At 43.6% G+C, this 20637-nt stretch overlaps 1 protein-coding gene across 1 annotated transcript in view; it reads left to right on the forward strand.

Annotated features, from left to right (window-relative positions):
* The window catches only part of bmp6 (bone morphogenetic protein 6), a gene marked incomplete at both ends in the record, with an annotated part of 47811 nt that overhangs the window by 16256 nt on the left and 10918 nt on the right, over positions 1 to 20637 (forward strand). Inside the window, 5 exons of the mRNA XM_079292151.1 lie at positions 6064 to 6256; positions 9145 to 9293; positions 9423 to 9620; positions 18053 to 18129; positions 19144 to 19254. Of these exons, the coding sequence (XP_079148277.1) occupies positions 6064 to 6256; positions 9145 to 9293; positions 9423 to 9620; positions 18053 to 18129; positions 19144 to 19254 (728 nt within the window). The remainder of the gene's footprint in view (positions 1 to 6063; positions 6257 to 9144; positions 9294 to 9422; positions 9621 to 18052; positions 18130 to 19143; positions 19255 to 20637) is intronic.

Raw genomic sequence — 20637 nt, forward strand, 5'->3', positions numbered from 1 at the left:
CATGCCTTGCACATCCAGAACTTCTTTGTTTTATTGGTTTATATGAAGTCTCCAACAATGTTGACAGGTTCTTGGTGTGCAAAAATGTAATTGAAGGGAGTTTGTGAAAGTGTCTGCTTTATTATTCTTCCCTTTCCCTCATTCACTAATGTTGCCTCCCTGTCATAGCCTCCCCATCAGTGTGATGCATTATGGGTCAGAGTAAATAGTAAATTAAAGATTCAATTAGAATGCAGGGATATTTTACGAGTGTCTTCGGGATCCAGTTTTGGCATGCTCTCTGCATAAAACCTCCACAAAGCTTGTTTTTTTGAGAATGTACTGGAATCTTTGCTGTACTGAGGAGAAAACGCAGCTTTTTTTTTCTTCTTTTTCACAGCTACACTGGCTTCTTGTTCTCATGTTAGTTCAACAAGGTCAGTGGTTCCGACAGCAATCATCCTATTTCTACCAAGAGACACTGAGTGGAAAGCTTGAAACCAAACATGGACAGTAAGCCAGAGCACGGAGACGTCTTTCAAATACTCAAACTGTACTTGTCTCAGAAACATCCACTCTTTGCTGTTTGGATGCAGAGTAAACCATGGATTGTGTGGTGCATTTTGGGAATTCTGTCCATATTGCACGTTATTATTTACATTGCATGCTGATATTCATGACCAGTATATTCTTCAGGAATAAAAAGGGTGTTGAGGTTATGGTGGTGGGTGTGTCTGGAGGGTGTGATGGTGATTGGAGTTCACCTCCTGCCACAAACTATTAACGATCAAGTTTTTATTAATTATAACCACATTCTTTGCCTGACCTCAAGCAAACCGGGATTGACCGATATTGTCGAAAGTGAGAGTTCTAGAAATGTTGGCATTGAATGTAAACCTGTGTTTTGCAGAATCCTAAAACAACTGACTCAGGAGAATGTTGAGAAATGAAGGGACATTGAATGTACCACTACTCCTGTTAAATCCACTTGTGGCTGCGCTGGCAGCTTTTCAGCCAAAGTTAAATAGTCTCGCTTGAATGTTTTGTGGCCCAAAATTCCATAGAACTGGTTCAGCATGCTGCTGTCTGAGGTGGAGGGATTTGCATGTGTTTCACATGTCTGCAACAATAGACCCCGTTTGAATCGGCAGAATGAAACAAATCTCATCAAACTGGTACCTAGTAAAATCTTATTGACGGATCTAATGAGAGCTCCCTTAAGACTCTTATTATCTGGGTCCCAGGTGCTCTGTTCTCTGTCATCTGCATTGCGGCACTGGCTGCTACAGGAAAGCCTTCAACAGTAACACTGTGAAAGTATCTTCGTGATGAATTATATTCAGAAGATGCACATTTTTTCTTAAGATTGTGGGCCAAACCTGTGTCGAATGCCTATTCTGGTTGTTCCTTGCATGAGCCTCAGTGTTGAAGACGGGTGGGAAAAGTATTTTTGGTGAGAGAAGATGGCTGTTGGTTGTTTTGCGCTGAGCTTGTGGGACGAGTGAGAGAAAGCAGGAGGGATTTGATGCAGGCGGCAGTTCGCCAGCTGTCCCTCTGAGGGATTGGCTGGACAGCAGCAGGAGTGTGAGCAAACTCGCTGACCAGTGACCACGGACGAGTCAGCCTGTCAACCACCCCAGGGCCTCTCCTGCACAGTCTCGCTATTTTCTGAAAATCTCTTAAATGTGTCTTCCTTCCTTCCTTCTTCTGCTCATCCCACTCTTTGCTCTCTTCTTTTTCTGGTACTTTTCCATCACAACTACCAAATTGGGGATTGCATCCTCACAAACCATCACTGTGCATGAAGATGTTACCGGCAGTTGCTCTTCTTTATTATTACTGCAGAGGTTGTGGTTATCAATCACTATCAGATTCATTTTTGTCTCTTCCTCTGTCTTGTGTTTGTCTGCTGAGCCGCCTGTCACAGATAGTCTTCTGGCTCAACTTTCACTCGCACGTCTTTCTTTCAGCACCTTTTCCCTTCCTCTGCTTCTTAAAGGGGCATGCGTCTCGTTTTATAAAAACCTAACCTGCCACACCAAAGTTCCTTCAGTTCTTCAAAAGCTGCTTTGTAGAGTTTTTTAAAAATACATTTCTTTCTTCAAATGATGTAGTCGGTCCGACATTAATGCAGATTCATAGGCTGTTGATTTAAATGTTAAAGTAAATGATACAAGTATATTAATTATATATCCCTTCATCATATGAGAAAATGATCACTGATGTGACATGGACTTCTAGACACTTTCAGACAGTTTGCAATGTTCTACGTGGAAATATTGACCACTGAATTACAAGTCATATTACTCAGTAATACTCATACTCAGCATGCATGTGTTGGCTGTGAATAGAAGGACCATGTGTGATAGCAAAAGGTTCCCTGTGTGTGTGTGTGTGTGTGGGGGGGGGGGTGTTATAGTACCTACAGCAGCAGTGACAGGACAGCAGCACCAGATGTTGCACAGGTGGAAACGAGAGCGTCCAAGTGACTCTGCCAATCGTCTGTCTCTCTCTCTTTCTATGACTGAATCCTCAATCTTTCATCCTTTCTGTTTCTTTCTCTCTTCTTCAGCACAACTGACTCTGTCTGTCTTTGTCTGGTCTTGTCATCTGATCCACTTCTCCTGTGATATTTGAATTGACATAAACTTTTTTTTGTTGATGTACATATTTAGATTTTTTTCCGTATTTCTGTTTCCATTCAGATTATCAAAACTTAAAAGATCCTTAATCCATTTCCCTCTCATCATTTCTTCCTCTTCTTGTATTTCAAATCTTTCTTTCACTCATTTTCTGTCGGTCTCACTCTCTTTCTCTGTCTACCATCATTCATGTGTTCTGTCTTTCTCTACCTACAGTTTATCAATATTCAAGCAGGCACCAGTTATCCTCCTCTCCTCTCTCACAGCAGAGTAAGTCACCGACGGTGTTAAGGTGAATCATCAGAGAAAGTCCCGCTGTGGTCGTATTTTCTGGTTAACTTTGACTGCCTCTGTGTGGGTGAATGAAAGAGAAACATAAACTCTGTTTTTTGTGCATTTTCTCATGAACTGGTGACCAGCGATGAGAGTATGGTAATAAAATACAGTAGACCTCGAGATTAGTATTCACACACATGACACAAAAACACTGCACTTCCCATAGAGCACCATTCGCACCAAATCACTGCTATAATCACTCCTTCCCCATCTTTAGAATCACTCTGAATGAATTCCTCTCTGAATCATCCGAATCTAAATCCCTTTTCCCTTCTGTGTGTTCCTGTCTCAAAGCTCACGTCATGGTCGATTAGCGCAGAGGTTACGCTCCCTGTACACGTCGTGTGAACACTTCCCTTTGATTTTACATGCCGACCCTCAGTGGATTTCAATCGAATTTCAAGCTGAGAAGGTGGAGAGGCAGCTGGAATGCTACTTAGCCGCTGAGCTCTGAGCCTCGCAGAGGACTGCGGTGATAACGTGTGCGATAATGTGAGTTAGAGACTGTCGCCGTCTTCATAGTTCAAAGTTTTAATTGTTCATCTTCATCTAGACGCGGCTCAGAACGACTTCCTTCTCCTATAAGAAGTTGCCAGTTGGAATCTAGGACTAGATTAGGCTGTTAACACCCTCGCTGCTTCACTGGAACACCAAAGCTGTGCTGGATAACTCAGTTTGTGTACGTGTAATGTGAAGAAGTCAGAGGAGCGTATAAGCAGTGTTCACGTCAACTCAAATGTTATCATGAGCAGCCTGTTCAGGTCAGCGGACTGGTTGTAATTCCAAGTTTAACATAAGTGGCAACAAACTCACGGCCTGGCCGTAACTTATGAATGACATCCAAAAACAAAGGGGCTTTCAAGCAATTTGGTATTTGTTCTTTCATGAAGTGAGAGGACTTGTGAGTGGCGTATTTAAAAAAAGAAAAGCAAAATCGAAGCAACAGAGGCCGAGATATTCTGACTTGTAATCCCTCCTATGGGTCAAGATCCAAAACATCTAATATTTCCCATAATGCAACCAATAGCATCTTTTTGTTAGGTCCCCCTCAGCAAATATAAAATCCGAAATACATTTCCGATGCTAAGATTGCCAACACAGCCAGGCGCCTGATATTTTGTACATTCGATGTGCATTGCAGCAGATGTAATAAATATTTGATCCACGTGAAACTCCTCCTGACCTGCTCACCACCTACAGTCAGTTTATCAAAGAGTTGTTGTGGCAGAAAGTCAGTGGATTCTAATACGGGGAAAATAAAATTCCAAGCTGCTGGTGTTGAAGCCCAGGGCTGTTGAAGGGAGTGTTGTAAAGTCATTTAGAGTACCATGACCTCTGCTTAAAGCCTCCACACACACAGACACACAAGCTTAGCAGATCTATCTACCGGCCAACACAAGACCAGACCAGTTATCACACACGGCGACGGCAACATCTGTATCTGTGGTGTGGTGTGGGTGGGCAGCTTGTGGAGTGCGATGATGAAATGGTCACTGTCACATCTGCTAGAAGTCACAGTGACGCTGATGTGAATTACATTTTCCTTCTCTATGGGTGTTTTTTATGTGTTTTGTTTTTGCTTCATTGGAAAGCATTGGAAGTAGAGCGAAAGAGAGAGAGGCAGAACTGGCTCAGACGCAAACGGAGAGGCTTCAATTGTTGTAATTTGTTTTGATCAAGTCACAGCAATATGTTTCAGGATTTTCCCCCCAGAAACCCAATGAAGCTGTGACACGCCTTCCCGCCCTGCCTTGTCTGCTCAGTTTCTTACTTAACTTCAGCATTTATGTAACTTGGAAGTGTCTGGGGATGTGGGGAGCTTTGACCTTCCTGGGTGTGGGTACAAGGTGGGGCTGGCACTTTCGGGAGAGTCTGATTGGTTCCAATGTTCTCACATCAACACAATTTTCTCTTTGGGTATGACTCGGGGAACAAAATGTGTCATTGGGCCGTTTTGGGTGGGTCCTCGCATCATAAAATCACCAGAAGGTTTTTACAAGCCTGGCTCGGGTACAAAACCAAACTCTTCTTACCAAAGCTCTCGACTATGAAATTGTCCAAATGAATCTTCGAAATAAAATGAAAGATCTGTTTGAATAAAGTGAAAGACTACCTCAGATAAGTGTGTGCTGGACACACACTTGTTTTGAAGCCAAGTGTTGGGTAAATAGAGGAATGATGTTTCTAGTGCTGGCATTTAGTAAGTTAGAAGGTGTGTTCGTATTGGCTCTCACTTTTAGAGTAATCCCTTTTTGAACATGTCCAACTATTGCTGCTAGTGCACTAACTGGACCAGCTAGCTTTGTTATGTGCTAAAACGTGACGTTTTGCAGGCTAAATACGTCAAGTTTAACTGTGTCCCCCCCGTTTATTCATGTATTTATGCTAAGCTAAAGTAACCGTGTGTAGCTTCACATTTTGCATATTTGGACAGTGGTATCAACCTCCTCATTTCACTCTCGGCAAAAAAAAAAAAGAAGCAAATAAGTGTATTTCCCAAAACTGATGGAGGCCGCAGCCTGTCGAACCTCGCTGCACTGACTGGAAACTAGAAATGAGATGATGATGGAGAGTGTGTGTGTGTTTAAATCAGTAAGAGTGTGATGGAGTAAGAAGAGTAAGAGTGTGTTTTGGGTACTCGAGTGATTACGTTACTAGTTTTTCTGTGTGTGTTCTGCAGAATATAGCACATATTTGAGGCTCAGCGTTTTAAAGGCTTCTATGGTCGACCTCAGCGCAGGATATCTGCTCATCACCCACTGCTGTATATATTTACTCTGAAACCCTGTTTGTAAATATGCAATTCGATCCTATTTGTAGAGAATGCCTGATAATCCTGAGACAAGCCACTGAAAGGACATTAAAGGTCAGAAAAGACAATGCTGACCAAAGGAAAATAATATCGGTGACACATCAATTGAAACCATGATTTCCTCCGAAGAGCAGGAAAGTTGCATTACAGTATTTAACTTCATGCAGAGAGAGTAAAGTTTTCCCACTTGTCTCTCTATATTATCTTTACTGTCTCTTTCTCTTTGCGCACAATGATTTAATCCTGTGTGTGTGTGTGTGTGTGTGTGTGTGTGTGTGTGTTTCCATCCCACAGTGGAGTACGACAGGGAGCCCTCTCCGCAGCGGCGTCACCACAAGGAGTTTAAGTTCAACCTCTCACAGATCCCAGAGGGCGAGGCCGTCACCGCAGCAGAGTTTCGCCTCTACAAGGAGTGTGTGAGCCGCGCCTTCCGCAATGACACCTTCCTACTCAAAGTCTACCAGGTGGTCAACGAGCATCCTAACAGGTAACACACACACACACACACACATAGTCAAGTGAGCTATGCAGGGTCTGGTAGCTTTGCAGAGGGGTTGCACTGTGATTGTACTCGGAATCAACAAGTCAGGAAAAAGAGGGTGGTCCTGAAAATAGCAAGCATGCTCCGTTGGCCTTTTCTGGAGACAAACGGGTGAAGATTATGATTTAGTTGCCTCTCCGTGTGTGTTTCTCTCTGTCATCCTCCCTGTGTGTTACACACACTCCGGGCCCTTTTGCCATGTTTATATTGTAAAATCAAGCAAAACCAAGTCTTACAGAAATAGCACAGCTTCAAAATCCTCCCGTCCCCCAAGTGAGCGCAGCTAATGCATGCCAAACATTTACAGTACATCTGCAGGGGCAGATAAACAGCCAGTCAGATTGCTGAATGATATTTGTGTTTTATCAAGCCCGCCCAGCGAGAACTCCAACATGAAGAGAATTCCTGAAATACATTCTCATATTGTTTTGTTTCTCAAAGAATACACATCTTTCTCCTTTAAAGCTTGGCGCATGGAGAGCTGTTGCACTTGATCCGTGTATTATTTTGGGTTGAACATTGTCAAGGAACAAAACACCTTAAGTTGGGGTCTTTACCACCAAACTGTCTCTGACTCGTCCTCGGCTAAAGCGGATCCACTCTCAGGCCCGCGGATTTAAAAAGTAGCTTTCGATGTTTGCAAAGTATATTTTTCTGTCTGCCAAAAGGTTTTCTTTGGGTATCAAGACCCACTCATTTTGTGCATTCCTTTATCCCCACAATGGGTGGTTTGTGCACTCCAGCCTGGAGGTGAAGCCCTTTATTTTTGGAGATATTTGGAGATTAAAGGGCCCATATATCTCCAATTTCTGTATTATTGTAGGACGGGTTTCTACCTTGAAGAAAATGACAGCCTTGATGGTGTGCTATCAGGTGGAGAACGGTTTGGTCCCGATGTGTTTGTGTGTTCTGTAGGCGTGAATTCAAGGTGCGACATCCACTGACATAACACTGACATAACCAGTAATGTCGAAACAACATTACAGTTGCAACTGTTCTCATTTTCCATTCCTGTCTTCATTGTCTTCAATGTAGCATGACGTCTGAGGTTTGGTGGTTTTATATGCTGTTGAGTCTGTTGTTGTTGTTGTCGTCCCCATTTTCTACCTGTTGCAAGACTGTTCCTACGTAATCGCCCACTCGCCGGGGAGCCGATTAACTTTCTCGTGCCTCCCTTCCCGTAAAAACCTGACTCCTGTTTTGACTCTCAGCCGTAATGATAGAGCGCTTAATTATCCTGACACCCTTTGTACTATTCATTTGATTGGGCGGTTTCACTAACAGCAAGCAAGGAATGTGAGAGATTACAATGCCAGAAATGTGGCAAGCCTGACGTCGTATTGAGAAAGGGCAGGTTGCTGCAAAGGCTGTTTTTACCCAAACCCACCCAGCTGCATGTAACGAGATGATTTCATTCCTGTTTTCCATATGCACGTATTTAACCGTAATAAGGCCTTTACTCTGATTCTTCAAATGCTGCTGAGCTCTGCTGGCATGTAAACCTCCTTCTTGTACTAAAGACCTCTGCATCCTTCTCATCCAGATATCTGAATTGCATATTGCTTTTACAATCTTACAAATATGCCCTTTCAGCAGTTCAAAAGCACATGCAATAACCAGGCCAGCTGTGTGCTTCGCTCTCCCACCTTGCGTTACATTTTTAACAACATTCACTGACTTATAAAGGAGATTTATTGTCGTAAAAAAACCACCTTTCACCTCATTATTCCAGTTCATTTAAGCAGTCAGTCAATGAGAAGTTTAGAGAAGGCCCTCGGTAGCCGTCGGCCCTGCAGGCGGCTCTCTGACGGACCCCCTGCCATCCTTCGTCAGCCGAACAGCGGCTGTGACGACGAGGTGGCAACAATCGCTACACTGGCAACGCGTGCACTTAGCAAAAGGGTGGAGTGTGTGTGTGTGTGAGAGGGAAATATCGGCTAACACGGAAACTGTCAGAAACACTCTCATTAATGACCAATAAAGAGGGGCCTCTGATGCATGCCTGCAGGGGCATTCTCCGAACACCTGGATGATTGTGAGTCTTTGATGTCGGCTCTGGAGGACGGTCCGACAGACCTGACGCTGTGTCATTACCACTGTAATGGGATGGTGGGAGGACAGGCCCTCTTATCACTCACACGCTGTCTTTTCTTTACAGCTCCTCTGCTCTCTTTTCATTGATTCCTCCTCAGTTCTATTACGTGGGTCTTTTTCTTCCCATGCTTGACACGCTATTTCATTCTGCGGCCTGATTTCCTTCACACATTATAGTAAATGATATAAACATACCTGTAGCCTGATACCAAAGATGGAATGCCTTCCTTTTGTCCCTCAGAGAGGTAGACTGTAGGGTCAGACCTACAGTGGAGTACAGTGTATCCCAGCCCTTTCTGTTAAGTGCAGCTATTCATCTTTCTGTCATTTTGCTATGATACTGTTACACTGACACACACCACTTTAAGTAAGCCTTTTTGATGACTACGGCACAGTTTGATAGTTGCCCTCTCAGGTCTGAAAAACCTCAAACAACTTAAAACCCCGGTCGGCAAAAAGCTGACATGCGTACTAACGAGCTTGCCTGCTCTGAACCTTAAAGGGCACCGTGGATAATCAGACACACTAGTTCACTTCGAGTGCTTTGACTTGATCGTCAAATGCTTATTGCTCTCCTTCCCATCATCTTTTTCAGGAGAAGAAAGCTGTTGCAAAATGCACCCAAAGCGAAAATGTTTCCTTGGCTAATCAGCTTCACCCACACCTGACACCATCACAAACATATCTATATTATAATCTATGATCTATTTATTCATGTGTCCTCTCCCATGTTCTCCCAGAGAGGCAGACCTCTTCCTGCTGGAGTCCCGCAGGCTGTGGGCGTCTGAGGAGGGCTGGCTGGAGTTTGACATCACTGCCACCAGCAACCTGTGGGTGATGAGCCCGGCACACAACCTGGGCCTGCAGGTCAGCATGGAGACCAGCAGCGGTAAGAGACTTTATTGTGTGTACGCTGTTGTTTTGCTTTGAAAGCACACAATCGCACAACATAATAGTTAAAAGAAACTTTGAAAAAGTTCACGATCACGATAGTCAACCTTGCTGTCTTCTGAAACAGGGCAGAGCATCAGCTCCAAGGAGGCGGGGCTCGTCGGACGTGGCGGCGCGCTGGAGAAGCAGCCTTTCATGGTGGCGTTCTTCAAAGTCAGTGAAGTGCACGCCCGCACCGCCCGCTCCACTGGCGGAAAACGTCGCCAGCAGAACCGCAACCGGTCCACGCAGCCACAGGACGGGTCCAGAGGGCTAGGCCCAGCAGGTCAGTCTGACGTCCGCCACATGAAACACTGAACCTCAACTGACCTCGTCAAACGATACAACCGTGAACTCGATCAGACGCAGAACTGACTTCAATCCGACCTCACTACACCCGTAACTGATGCCTAACCTGTTGAGATCCGTGGATGTGTAGCATGTGTTTGAAGTGTTCCTCTTTGAGACGCTTGATGAATTGGACCTGACTTCATCCGGAGCGCTCTCTAATCAGCCCGCATCAGATGAAAGTCCCAGAACAGGGATGATGTCCAAAATCTGTTTTTACTGCAGTTTCTCTGTAGGGATGCAGTGTATCCTGAAACCTATAGTGAGCGGTGCATATCGTGTTTTTCAGAGCTAGAGAGTTGGATGGTGTATGAGATACATATAGGTGCTGTGAGGGAGAGTATACAGGAGAAAGGAGTTTGGGGACAAACTGAAAGGAAAAGTATAACAAGAAGAGAAGATTTCTGAGACTGACAGAGTAATTATGACTTTTTGTGTTGCATTATGGAACAATTTGAGGGCTCACGAGAGATTTTTGACAACACAGCGAAAAGACGAATGAATATCCACGGCCAATGCATCGTGACAGGTGACCTCATCCTCTGAACCTCCTCATTAGTCCTCCCCGCTTCTCTTCTCTACTCAGCAGTATGATGTAATGAGCAGGTATAAGCCTCGTCTTGTGACCTCTGCAAGCTTTTCAAATTAAATCAAACCCTAATCCGCCCACCTTTCACCTGCTGCGTGATTCTGGCCAGACTTTACAGCGCTTACAGCTAAGCTGCTCCCGTGGGGCTTCATTGTGTGACGAGTGCAGTACATGAAGCAAGTGCTCAGGGAGCCTGCTGTTAATAGCCGTCTGATCCTTGGCTAATTTGTGTTAATATTAAGCCTTCATGGCTCAAAACATGATTCCACAATCAGACATATATGTAAGTTAGATTCTGTATCAGAGTCCACAAAGCACGCAGTATTGCTGTCTCTAAATATCTCGTAGGGCTGTGTGTCTGCTGAGCTTCAGGTAGCCGAAATTGCTGCCTAAGCCTAAGCTGTGCACACCATGCTTGCCGGTGTCCAGTGAGACGTGTAATAAATCATGTCGCGAATCAGCCTCAAGTATACTCGAGCTAATTCCAGAGACTTAGTCCTAAATTAGCCACTAATTCAAGCTGATTCTCAGCCCGAAACGGCTGAAGCCTGCACCTTAAAAAGCTGACTAACTCTGGGCCAGAGGCGGCTCACAGTTGGTTCTCCTGGTGCCAGAACACAGCTTTTAGTGCACTGACACAGCTGTAGACGGCCCCACTTGGCCGGCTACCTGGGAAGCGATTTACCTTTTGCTTTGCTCCTCTTGCTCCCGCTGTTAAATGGCTCCACCATCTGCGTGGTGCACGGAAGTATTTTGCGGGACGAAGTTGTGTTTGTTCTCATTAATACTCTGAAAAGCCCTTGCTGAGATTTCTTTGGCTCTATCTCCTGTTTGTCCAGTGCATCTCCTTCACTTTGCTCAGTAGGTTACTGTGTGCTGCTGTTAACACAACAGGTTGTGAGTAAAGTTCCTGCAGGGCTTTTTCTCAGTAATTGCATTAGATGAAAGCTTTGGCTGACATATCAGAGACCAAAGACTCATCATTTGTTATGCTACAGGACAGCGAGAGTGTAGCCTACCACATGTTCAGTTTTGCAGACTTGTTCTCTCTCCTACCCAGTTGTCTTTGGCTTGAGATGTCTTGAGGCTTTAAGTCCAGATGCCTTGAAGATGATACTGATACTGGGGTACACTAGTGGAACAGAAGGCTAAGAGGCACACCATGTGCTCACAATGCGGGTTAGCGTTTTCTGTAACGAATGGCCTCTCTGCTCTATTTCAGTGTATAAAGGTTCATGAATTCATAATTAAAGAAGTAGTAAAATACTAATAGACCGTATCTGACTTTTATAAGCAAATTGTGACAAAGGTACAGTAGCCGTAGCCTGTTTTTGTGTCCCAGACTTCATCAGGATGAGAAAACTTTCTCCGCTGCAAAAGTTCGCTCTAACAAGGACAAACTGTTAAATCGGCGTCCTGGAGGATTGGACTTTACATAACCCAAAACATCAAGACCTCTCCGCCTCGCCACTCGGGAACGACGGGGAGTGTAAATATTTAGATCCTACACAGGAAGCGGGGAGGCCCCCCTCGCGACAGCCGAGTGTCCGCGGCCAGCGGAGAGGACTGCTGGGATTGGACGGGATGGGAGGATCCGTGAGGAATTCAGGAGGGCATATGGTTTCAATACCGCATCGCTCACTCCAGAGACGGGGAGGAGGACAGGATGGATGGGGAGAGCATCCGTCTTGTGGCGCGCGCTCATGGGGAGAAACAAAATGTGGACGTTGTCCCCCAGTTTCAGCGCCACAGTACATCAGTTCAGGCCACCACGGCGCCAACTAAAAGGAGTATTTCCCCAATAAGTCACCGTGAGACTTTTTTTTTCCCCCTAAAAAAAAAACACGACATCTAAGGCCGGAAGGCAGCAATGTGTTTGCATTGACTTCCACAGAGAGGCTTTTTCCGCATGAGTTACTTTGCTCTGTGTGCTTTCTAAAAATAGTTTCCCTCCTCTGCCCACATTGCACACTCCTGACCTGTGTGGTTGACCACTGCACAGATGTTACTGCATCTTTTGTATCAGTCTGGTAAGATTGTGTCCTCATTTCAAGTACAACTGACAGCGTGGGAGATATTTTTTGTCAATTTTCATTTCATACATTTGGGCCGTGCTGCTTTGCTTTGTCATAAATGACTGGAATGCCTCTCTCAGTCTGCTAAGGATATAAAAAGTTCATTTTCCCTACTGTACTCCCTGTGAGGCCTTGGGCCTTGTTATTTCCTCATTTTCACATTTTTAGTGAGCTGGATTTAAAATGACATGTGATATTAAATGTCTTCCAGATGACAAACTCGGACAAATTCAGCCAAATGAACTCTATCAAGTCCTGAGATAATGGTGTGATAATGTTTTTCACATTCCAACAATTTGCAGACCAGGGAGACGAATGTCTTGTTTTCTTAATTATTCAGCGTATTGGTCTTTTTAGTTTAGTTTAAATTTCCTCTTAAATTCGGACTTATGAATCGTTCTGTCAGCATGATGCTTCCGCCCCCTCTGGGTGTGCCTGATGTGTGCGCAGTGGAAAATGCTGCTGTGTGTACCTTGCCAAAAAAACAATACAACACCTTTAAAGGTAATTTGGGGTTGAGTGGGCGAAGAAGGCCGGGGAGGTAATGGGAGTCGGGTTGGGCTTTGGCTGTGGGGGAAGTTAACAACCATCCGGGGAAGGAATATCACGTCCCGGCTGCAAAGGCGGCCTGTAATTAGGCCTAGCCAGTCATTAGCTGCACAGCTAAAAGACTGACCGCGCTAACAGTATCGCTGAAGGAATTATAATAACACGGCGCTGGGCCAGCCGTGTTTTTTCATCTGTCTCTCCTCTCCTCCCTCCACCTCCTCATTCTCCTCGCTCCCTCCCCACCCCGACCTCCTTTTGTTTACCGTTGGAGTAATTAGACATGGCGGAGCTCCCTCGCAGGGTTTAATAACCTCTGTGATGAAAGACAGGAAGAAAGATAAACGTCAGTAGTAGTGGTTGGTGGGAGGGGGACGAGAGAGGAGAGAGACGTCAGGGACAACAGTGACATTCTCCTTTCATGTCGCTGTTCATGGCCTCTCTCCTTTCAGGAAGGAATGAGGTCATCGGGACTCTCTCCTTCCTCCTTCTGGGTTGGTGACCCAGATTCTATCTGAAACATTGGGTCTATACAAGCCACGTTTTCTGTCACCACCACCTCTGTGGGGCTTCATGTAATTGACACTGTAAAAGCTGCAATCTTTTCTCACTCTTGATTTGAGAAATTGCTGGAGCGGGTTGATGTCACACACACACACACAGAGACACGCACATACTTCCGAGACCAAACACCCTGACTATAAAGTCTGAATTGGCACCATTTAATTCTTGTACTTTTGGAACATGCCATGGATATAACTTATAGCTTTTTCCTCCTAACGTAGGTGCTGCTGAAAGTGTTTTGGGGGCTTAATGAATGGCAGGTAGTGTAGTGAGAGGTTAATATCAGCCCAGCACGTTATATTGAACGTCTCGGTGTTAAAGAGCTACAGTGCTTGTGCTCAGTAAGGAGCAGAGTTTCCCCTGCTATTGAATACACAGGGTGGGGAACCGGCAGCCTCAATGAATTCAATATGAATTGGCTTTAGTGGAGAGAGTTTTAGTGTCACATGGTCAAACGGATGCTTGTCTTACTCACTGAAAAACACTTCCAGGTAAAACACTGTGAGGTAAGCTGCTGTAATATGGGAGTGGAGCTCAGAACCACTGGCTCCATACACATTGCCATGTCAGTAAAAGGAAATGCTGCTTCCATTTGATGTTCAACTATTTGATCCTGACAGCTACGCAAGAGGCAGGTGGAATTCAAAATTCACCGTTTGGTTCTTCATGTGCTGCCGATTCTTAAAGGAATTCTTTGATGTTTTTGGAAATATGCTTATTGACTTTCTTGTCTGTCCTTTAATCATGACGCGACAGCCAGCAGCTGGTTCGTTTAGCGTAAAAGCCACGACATATGGTTTTTACTCTTTGATTTTTTAAATTATATATCTAGCCTGAAGACACAAGAATGGTATCGAACAAGCTTATTTTCCAAAATGTCAATCGAATCCTTCAATGGATAAGGGTCATAAAACCATCTGGATGATGTTATATTTTATTCGTGCAGACCTCCCAGAACTTACTGATATACTCACAAATACACAATTAAGTGTGGTAAGCACAGACTTTTAATTAATGTTGCAGTAAATAGTCATATTCAAATGCGTATAATATGTAGAGTACGTTTTGTTTTCCTCATTCTCTTTCCCACCTCTGCCTTCTGTCCAGGAAAGGAAAAAGAAATGAATGCAGCCTCATGGGAGCTCAGCGGTAGCTGTGTGGCATACAATCTTTACAGGCAGGAAGGGGACATGTGGTTTATGGGCACCACAAATCTGGGCCTTTACACTCAATGAAAGCCCACAGTAAATATCAGCTTTATTCCTCTTAAAGAGCCCCACAGACTGTAAATGCACATGTCTTTGAAGGCCAGGAGGTGCAAGGAAAATCAGTTGTGTGTGTGTGTGTGTGAGAGAGAGCGGGGATAATATTATACCTTGTGCTGAACAGCATACGGCAAAGCCAGACATTCTTTTAATGTGTTGATATCCACATTCCGTTCAATATGATATAAGTTTAAGAAGATTATAACTCTCACAGGAATCATATCAGCTGATAACACATCAATATCTCATTCATTCACCCTCCAATCTGGGCTGTGATTTGACCCAAAGCTGAATGTCACACACCATAAAGTAAACCTGGATGAAGGAGCAGGGGGTCTCTGTGAGTGTGTGTGTGAGTGTGTGTGTGTGTGTGTGCGCAGTTTGAGCCTGTGCATTGTCAGTGTTTGGAAGCACAGTATTATAGTGTAATACAGGTATTTACAGCGACATGTTGACTGGCATACAAATAGCAAGCCCAAAGTTCATAAAACCTGTGTGATCCATATTCCAATACGGACTCATAAATCTCTACACATTAACTGTGTAAAGCCCTTCCCTACGATAATACTGAAATATGTCAATCCCTCCTTCTATAAACACCGCCTCAGGTTCATCTCAGGTCAGCCAAGTAACTTAGCCAATCGGATTACTTCTTTCAATGTCCCCTTTCCTCTGTACTTGGATGTTTCCTGCACATAAACACAGTGTGTATGGTGTATTTTTTTATTCTAATAATTGTCGGAAATATCTGTACAATCGTACAGCAGCTGGTCTAGAACCAGCCTGTTCCCTCATTTGTGAAGGTCCTCATATAGAATGTCTGTTGTTGAAGACTCTGGCAGACCAGTCAGTCCACTGGGAGGCAGGACTAGTGCACGTGACCCGGTATCCATGTGTATCATCTGGACACACCCGGAGCCAAACACGTGTGCCTGAATGCACAGCAAACGCACACACACACACACACGCATATATAACCCTGTATTTCCACATTAGCAGACACCCGGTGAACTGGCCTTCCTATTGGAAAGGAAGGAACCGTAAACTGGGGAAACACCTGACTGTATTCGATGCTTACGGATGACCATTTGACCCGCAGCCGTCCCTCATGACCAGCGTCGCCTCTCCCTTCCCGTCTCTTACAGAATTAACCCGTCTAATCAGATATGACATATTCATGTTCTGCCGCAATAAGAAGAAACTATTGTCATTAGATCACCTGCACATTTTCCCTTCAGATGGTAACTGAAGCCCAAAACTGCGTCATGCTCTTCGGTCTCTCTTCTCATTTATTTCAAGCTGCGATGAATGCAAGTGACAAATCCAACTTGCTCTCTCTCTCCCTCTCTCGCTCCCTCTCTCTCTCTCTCTCTCTCCCTCTCTCCCTCTCTCTCTCCCTCTCTCTCTCTCCCTCTCTCCCTCTCTCTCTCCCTCTCTCCCTCTCTCTCTCCCTCTCTCCCTCTCTCCCTCTCTCTCTCTCTCTCCCTCTCTCCCTCTCTCTCTCCCTATCTCCCTCTCTCTCTCCCTCCCTCCCTCTCTCCCTCTCTCTCTCCCTCTCCCTCTCTCCCTCCCTCCCTCCCTCCCTCCGCCTGTCTGTCTGCTATTCTTATTTGAGACGAGTCCAGCTAAAACACACAGTCACAAGTCTGGGCAGTGCGGTCAGTGCGTCTGTTCAAAATGAAAACTGATTTGATGATGAAATCTTAATGCAACTAGCGCTGGTGAATTTAAATTACAACTCTTCAACGAGCGGCTAAGTGAATTTGGCTGTTAAACAGATAAACATCAGGTCATCTGTGAGCGTGTGTGTGTGTGTGTGTGTGTGTGTGTGTGTGTGTTCAGTAAGTGCCAATGGTCATGAATTATAGATGTAGAGATGTAAGGACCCAACATCAATGACCCTGACATAATTGAAGTGTGTTTGTATGAATGGTGTGTGTGTGTGTGTGTGTGTCGCTCTTTCTCCAACTCCAGCTGACTAAACAAGTCTGCTGTTGGTGAGTTGGTGAGGTGAGTGGCTGTGACTGAGTGACAAATCCCCGTCTGCAGTCTGACTCACTCGCTCTCTTTTTCTCTGACACACACACACACGCACACGCACACGCACACATTATATGGTAATTGTTTCTTGTAAATGTGCATTTCTGTAGACAAACAGATCCTCTCTTTTGCCTTATGTGAAGCAAATAGCCATGTTTGCATGGCTTGACAGGATAAGTGGCTCCACCAAACAGGCTGACGATGCAGTGAGCAAATCTGAAGAACTAGTAAATGACAGTGTTGAATGTGAGAGCCAGTTGCAGATAACATCAAAGCTGTACATTGGGGGTTTTTTTCTTGCAATGTGTAAAGTTATTGTAGCCTAAATATCTTCAGCACTAACTCTTCTCGGCTGAAAATGGAATCAGAAACCAGCATTGTAACCCTAATGACAAGTGACACCAACAAAAAACAACTAAAAGAGTCAACCACTTGAAGGTTTTCAGTCAAAACAGTTTGTTGACATTTTTACAATTAACTTTGCAATGTGAGAATATGCAGACCAACAACCGACTACAATTAAAATCAGTTTGCTTATGCGTTCATTCAGGACTCTCACCAGTACCACAGCTTGCATTTTCCCCCTTTCATTGTCTTTCTCTGGGTGGTTTGTGAAGAAAAAAAAGAAGAAGAAAGAAATCACAACAATGAAATCAACGAGGCGAGACGGAGCGTGCGAGCAGGAGGACGTCAGTGGAAAGTCTGTGTCACCGTCTTGACCTCAGCGTGGCGACCGATGCCAGCAATGACCTCCTGGACTGTGAAAAGTAAAGCTCATACCTGGGACTGTCTGTGGCCGTCTGCCCCGCCGCTGCAGAGTGGAACAGAGATAATTAGGAGCAAACCGCAGGGCAGGAGAGTCTGTAAACACAGTTGTCACTGTGTCACCACTCGCGCTCGCACCAAGCAACATTTGATGAATTCAATTAGGCCCTCGTTCAAACTCATTAAACGGCAGATGAATGTGAAGCACGTACGGTGCGGTGACTGCTGTGGTCTACGCCCTCCCATGCGACTCCACCCAGTGCATTACATGAGGCGTATTGTGTTGTCGTTCTGCTCTCAGATTCTGAATGTCATGAGTCACTTTCATAAGCTTTAATTGGGAATAATTTACCCAGGGAAGGGTTGCAGCTTGACCGTGGCCATCCCATCACCATGTTGGGCAACTAGAAACACATGAACAACATAATATAGGTGTTACTAACTCACAACAGGTCTAATTGTACTCTTTTACTATGACGTCTGTGTGCAAGATTGCGATTTCCTGATGATTTCTGTTCTGTTGCAGATTACAACAGCAGCGATCAGAAGACGGCATGCAGAAGAAATGAGCTCTACGTCAGCTTCAGAGAGCTGGCCTGGCAGGTAGCCAACATTTTCTTATTTAATACATCAAAACAAGTTTGCGTACACATGTGTGATGAACAGGGTACGGTGGTAGTGATCCTTAGTGCCTTACCGTACTGGTACCGTACTGATGTAAACATATTCAAGAGGCGAACAGAATTTGGTTCACTGAGGATCCATTAACACACACATAATGTTTCAGCTACGTCTTCTTCAAAGCTTCAGTTATTTTACACTGGAACAACAATAAGTTAAAAGAAATGTTTTTTTACCAGGTGACGTATGAAGTCAAGACAGGTGTCTTAATAGTTTTAGGGGAAAAGTCAGTTCAAGTAGCTTTGTGGGAGTAGACTGAAGTCTCGTGTGTGTGTTTACGAGGACAAAGACTGAGGAACCAACAAGCTGTTAACACAGCACTGACATCTAGAGGGAGACTGCCAGCACTTTCTGTGTCTCTGTCTCAAACACACACACACACACACACCCAGACAAGCACGTACACGCACGTGTACACACACACACACACACACACACACACACACACACAGAAATGGAGCTGGACAGACATAGAAGAGAAAGACAGAGAGATTATTAACACAGACAGGAAGTTGCACTGGAGAGAAACACAAAAACAAGTAAGAAAGAGGCAAAACATGCAGAGAATTTGTCAGAGCAAGACAGTAAGACGCAGCGAGGAAGGAAAGGAAGGAAAGGAAGGAGGAGAGTATCGCTTCCGTGAGCGATTCCACAGAGCAGAGCCGTCCTCAAAGACGGATCAACGGGAGTCAGGTGGGCCTCTGTAACCGGTCAAGGACTACATCCATAAAATGAATGTGACATTGACTTGCAACAGTTTCTTATTGAGTTGTTTACAGTGACGTATTGTGGAATCACACCTGACCTTTTTAGAGTTTCAGTACGTACCTCGCTGACGAGGCATTAATATATTCGTATGTTTTAATGACTTTGATTTGATCGGTGTCATCTGCTCTGACTGTGCTTTTAACGCTTACTGTCCCGTGTTTCTCAAAGGACTGGATCATTGCTCCTGAAGGCTACGCAGCCAACTACTGTGATGGAGAGTGCTCCTTCCCCCTCAATGCCCACATGAACGCCACCAACCACGCCATTGTTCAGACACTGGTAAGGCCACGGGAGTGCATCATGCTCAGTATATGAGAGGTTTTTATGACATACTATACTATGACTTTTTTATGACATACTACTATGACTTTTTTATGACATACTACTATGACTTTTTTATGACATACTAATATGACTTTTTTATGACATACTATACTATGACTTTTTTATGACATACTACTATGACTTTTTTATGACATACTATACTATGACTTTTTTATGACATACTACTATGACTTTTTTATGACATACTACTATGACTTTTTTATGACATACTATACTATGACTTTTTTCGACATACTACTATGACTTTTTTATGACATACTACTATGACTTTTTTATGACATACTATACTATGACTTTTTTCGACATACTATACTATGACTTTTTTATGACATACTATACTATGACTTTTTTATGACATACTACTATGACTTTTTTATGACATACTATACTATGACTTTTTTCGACATGCTATACTATGACTTTTTTCGACACGCTATACTATGACTTTTTTCGACATACTATACTATGACTTTTTTATGACATACTATACTATGACTTTTTTATGACATACTACTATGACTTTTTTATGACATACTATACTATGACTTTTTTCGACATGCTATACTATGACTTTTTTCGACACGCTATACTATGACTTTTTTCGACACGCTATACTATGACTTTTTTCGACATACTATGACTTTTTTCGACATACTATGACTTTTTTCGACATGCTATACAATGACTTTTTTATGACATACTATACTATGACTTTTTTCGACATATGACTTTTTTCGACATACTATACTATGACTTTTTTCGACATACTATATTATGACTTTTTTCGACATGCTATACTATGACTTTTTTCGACACGCTATACTATGACTTTTTTCGACATACTATGACTTTTTTCGACATACTATGACTTTTTTCGACATGCTATACAATGACTTTTTTATGACATACTATACTATGACTTTTTTCGACATACTATACTATGACTTTTTTCGACATACTATACTATGACTTTTTTCGACATACTATATTATGACTTTTTTCGACATGCTATACTATGACTTTTTTTATGACATACTATACCATGACTTTTTTCAATATACTATACTATGACTTTTTTATGACATACTATACTATGACTTTTTTCGACATACTATACTATGACTTTTTTCGACACACTATACTATGACTTTTTTCGACATACTATACTATGACTTTTTTCGACATGCTATACTATGACTTTTTTCGACATGCTATACTATGACTTTTTTCGACATACTATACTATGACTTTTTTCAACATACTATACTATGACTTTTTTATGACATACTATACTATGACTTTTTTCGACATACTATA

This window comes from Melanostigma gelatinosum, assembly GCF_949748355.1.
Source record: "Melanostigma gelatinosum genome assembly, chromosome: 20".
NCBI lineage: Eukaryota > Metazoa > Chordata > Actinopteri > Perciformes > Zoarcidae > Melanostigma > Melanostigma gelatinosum.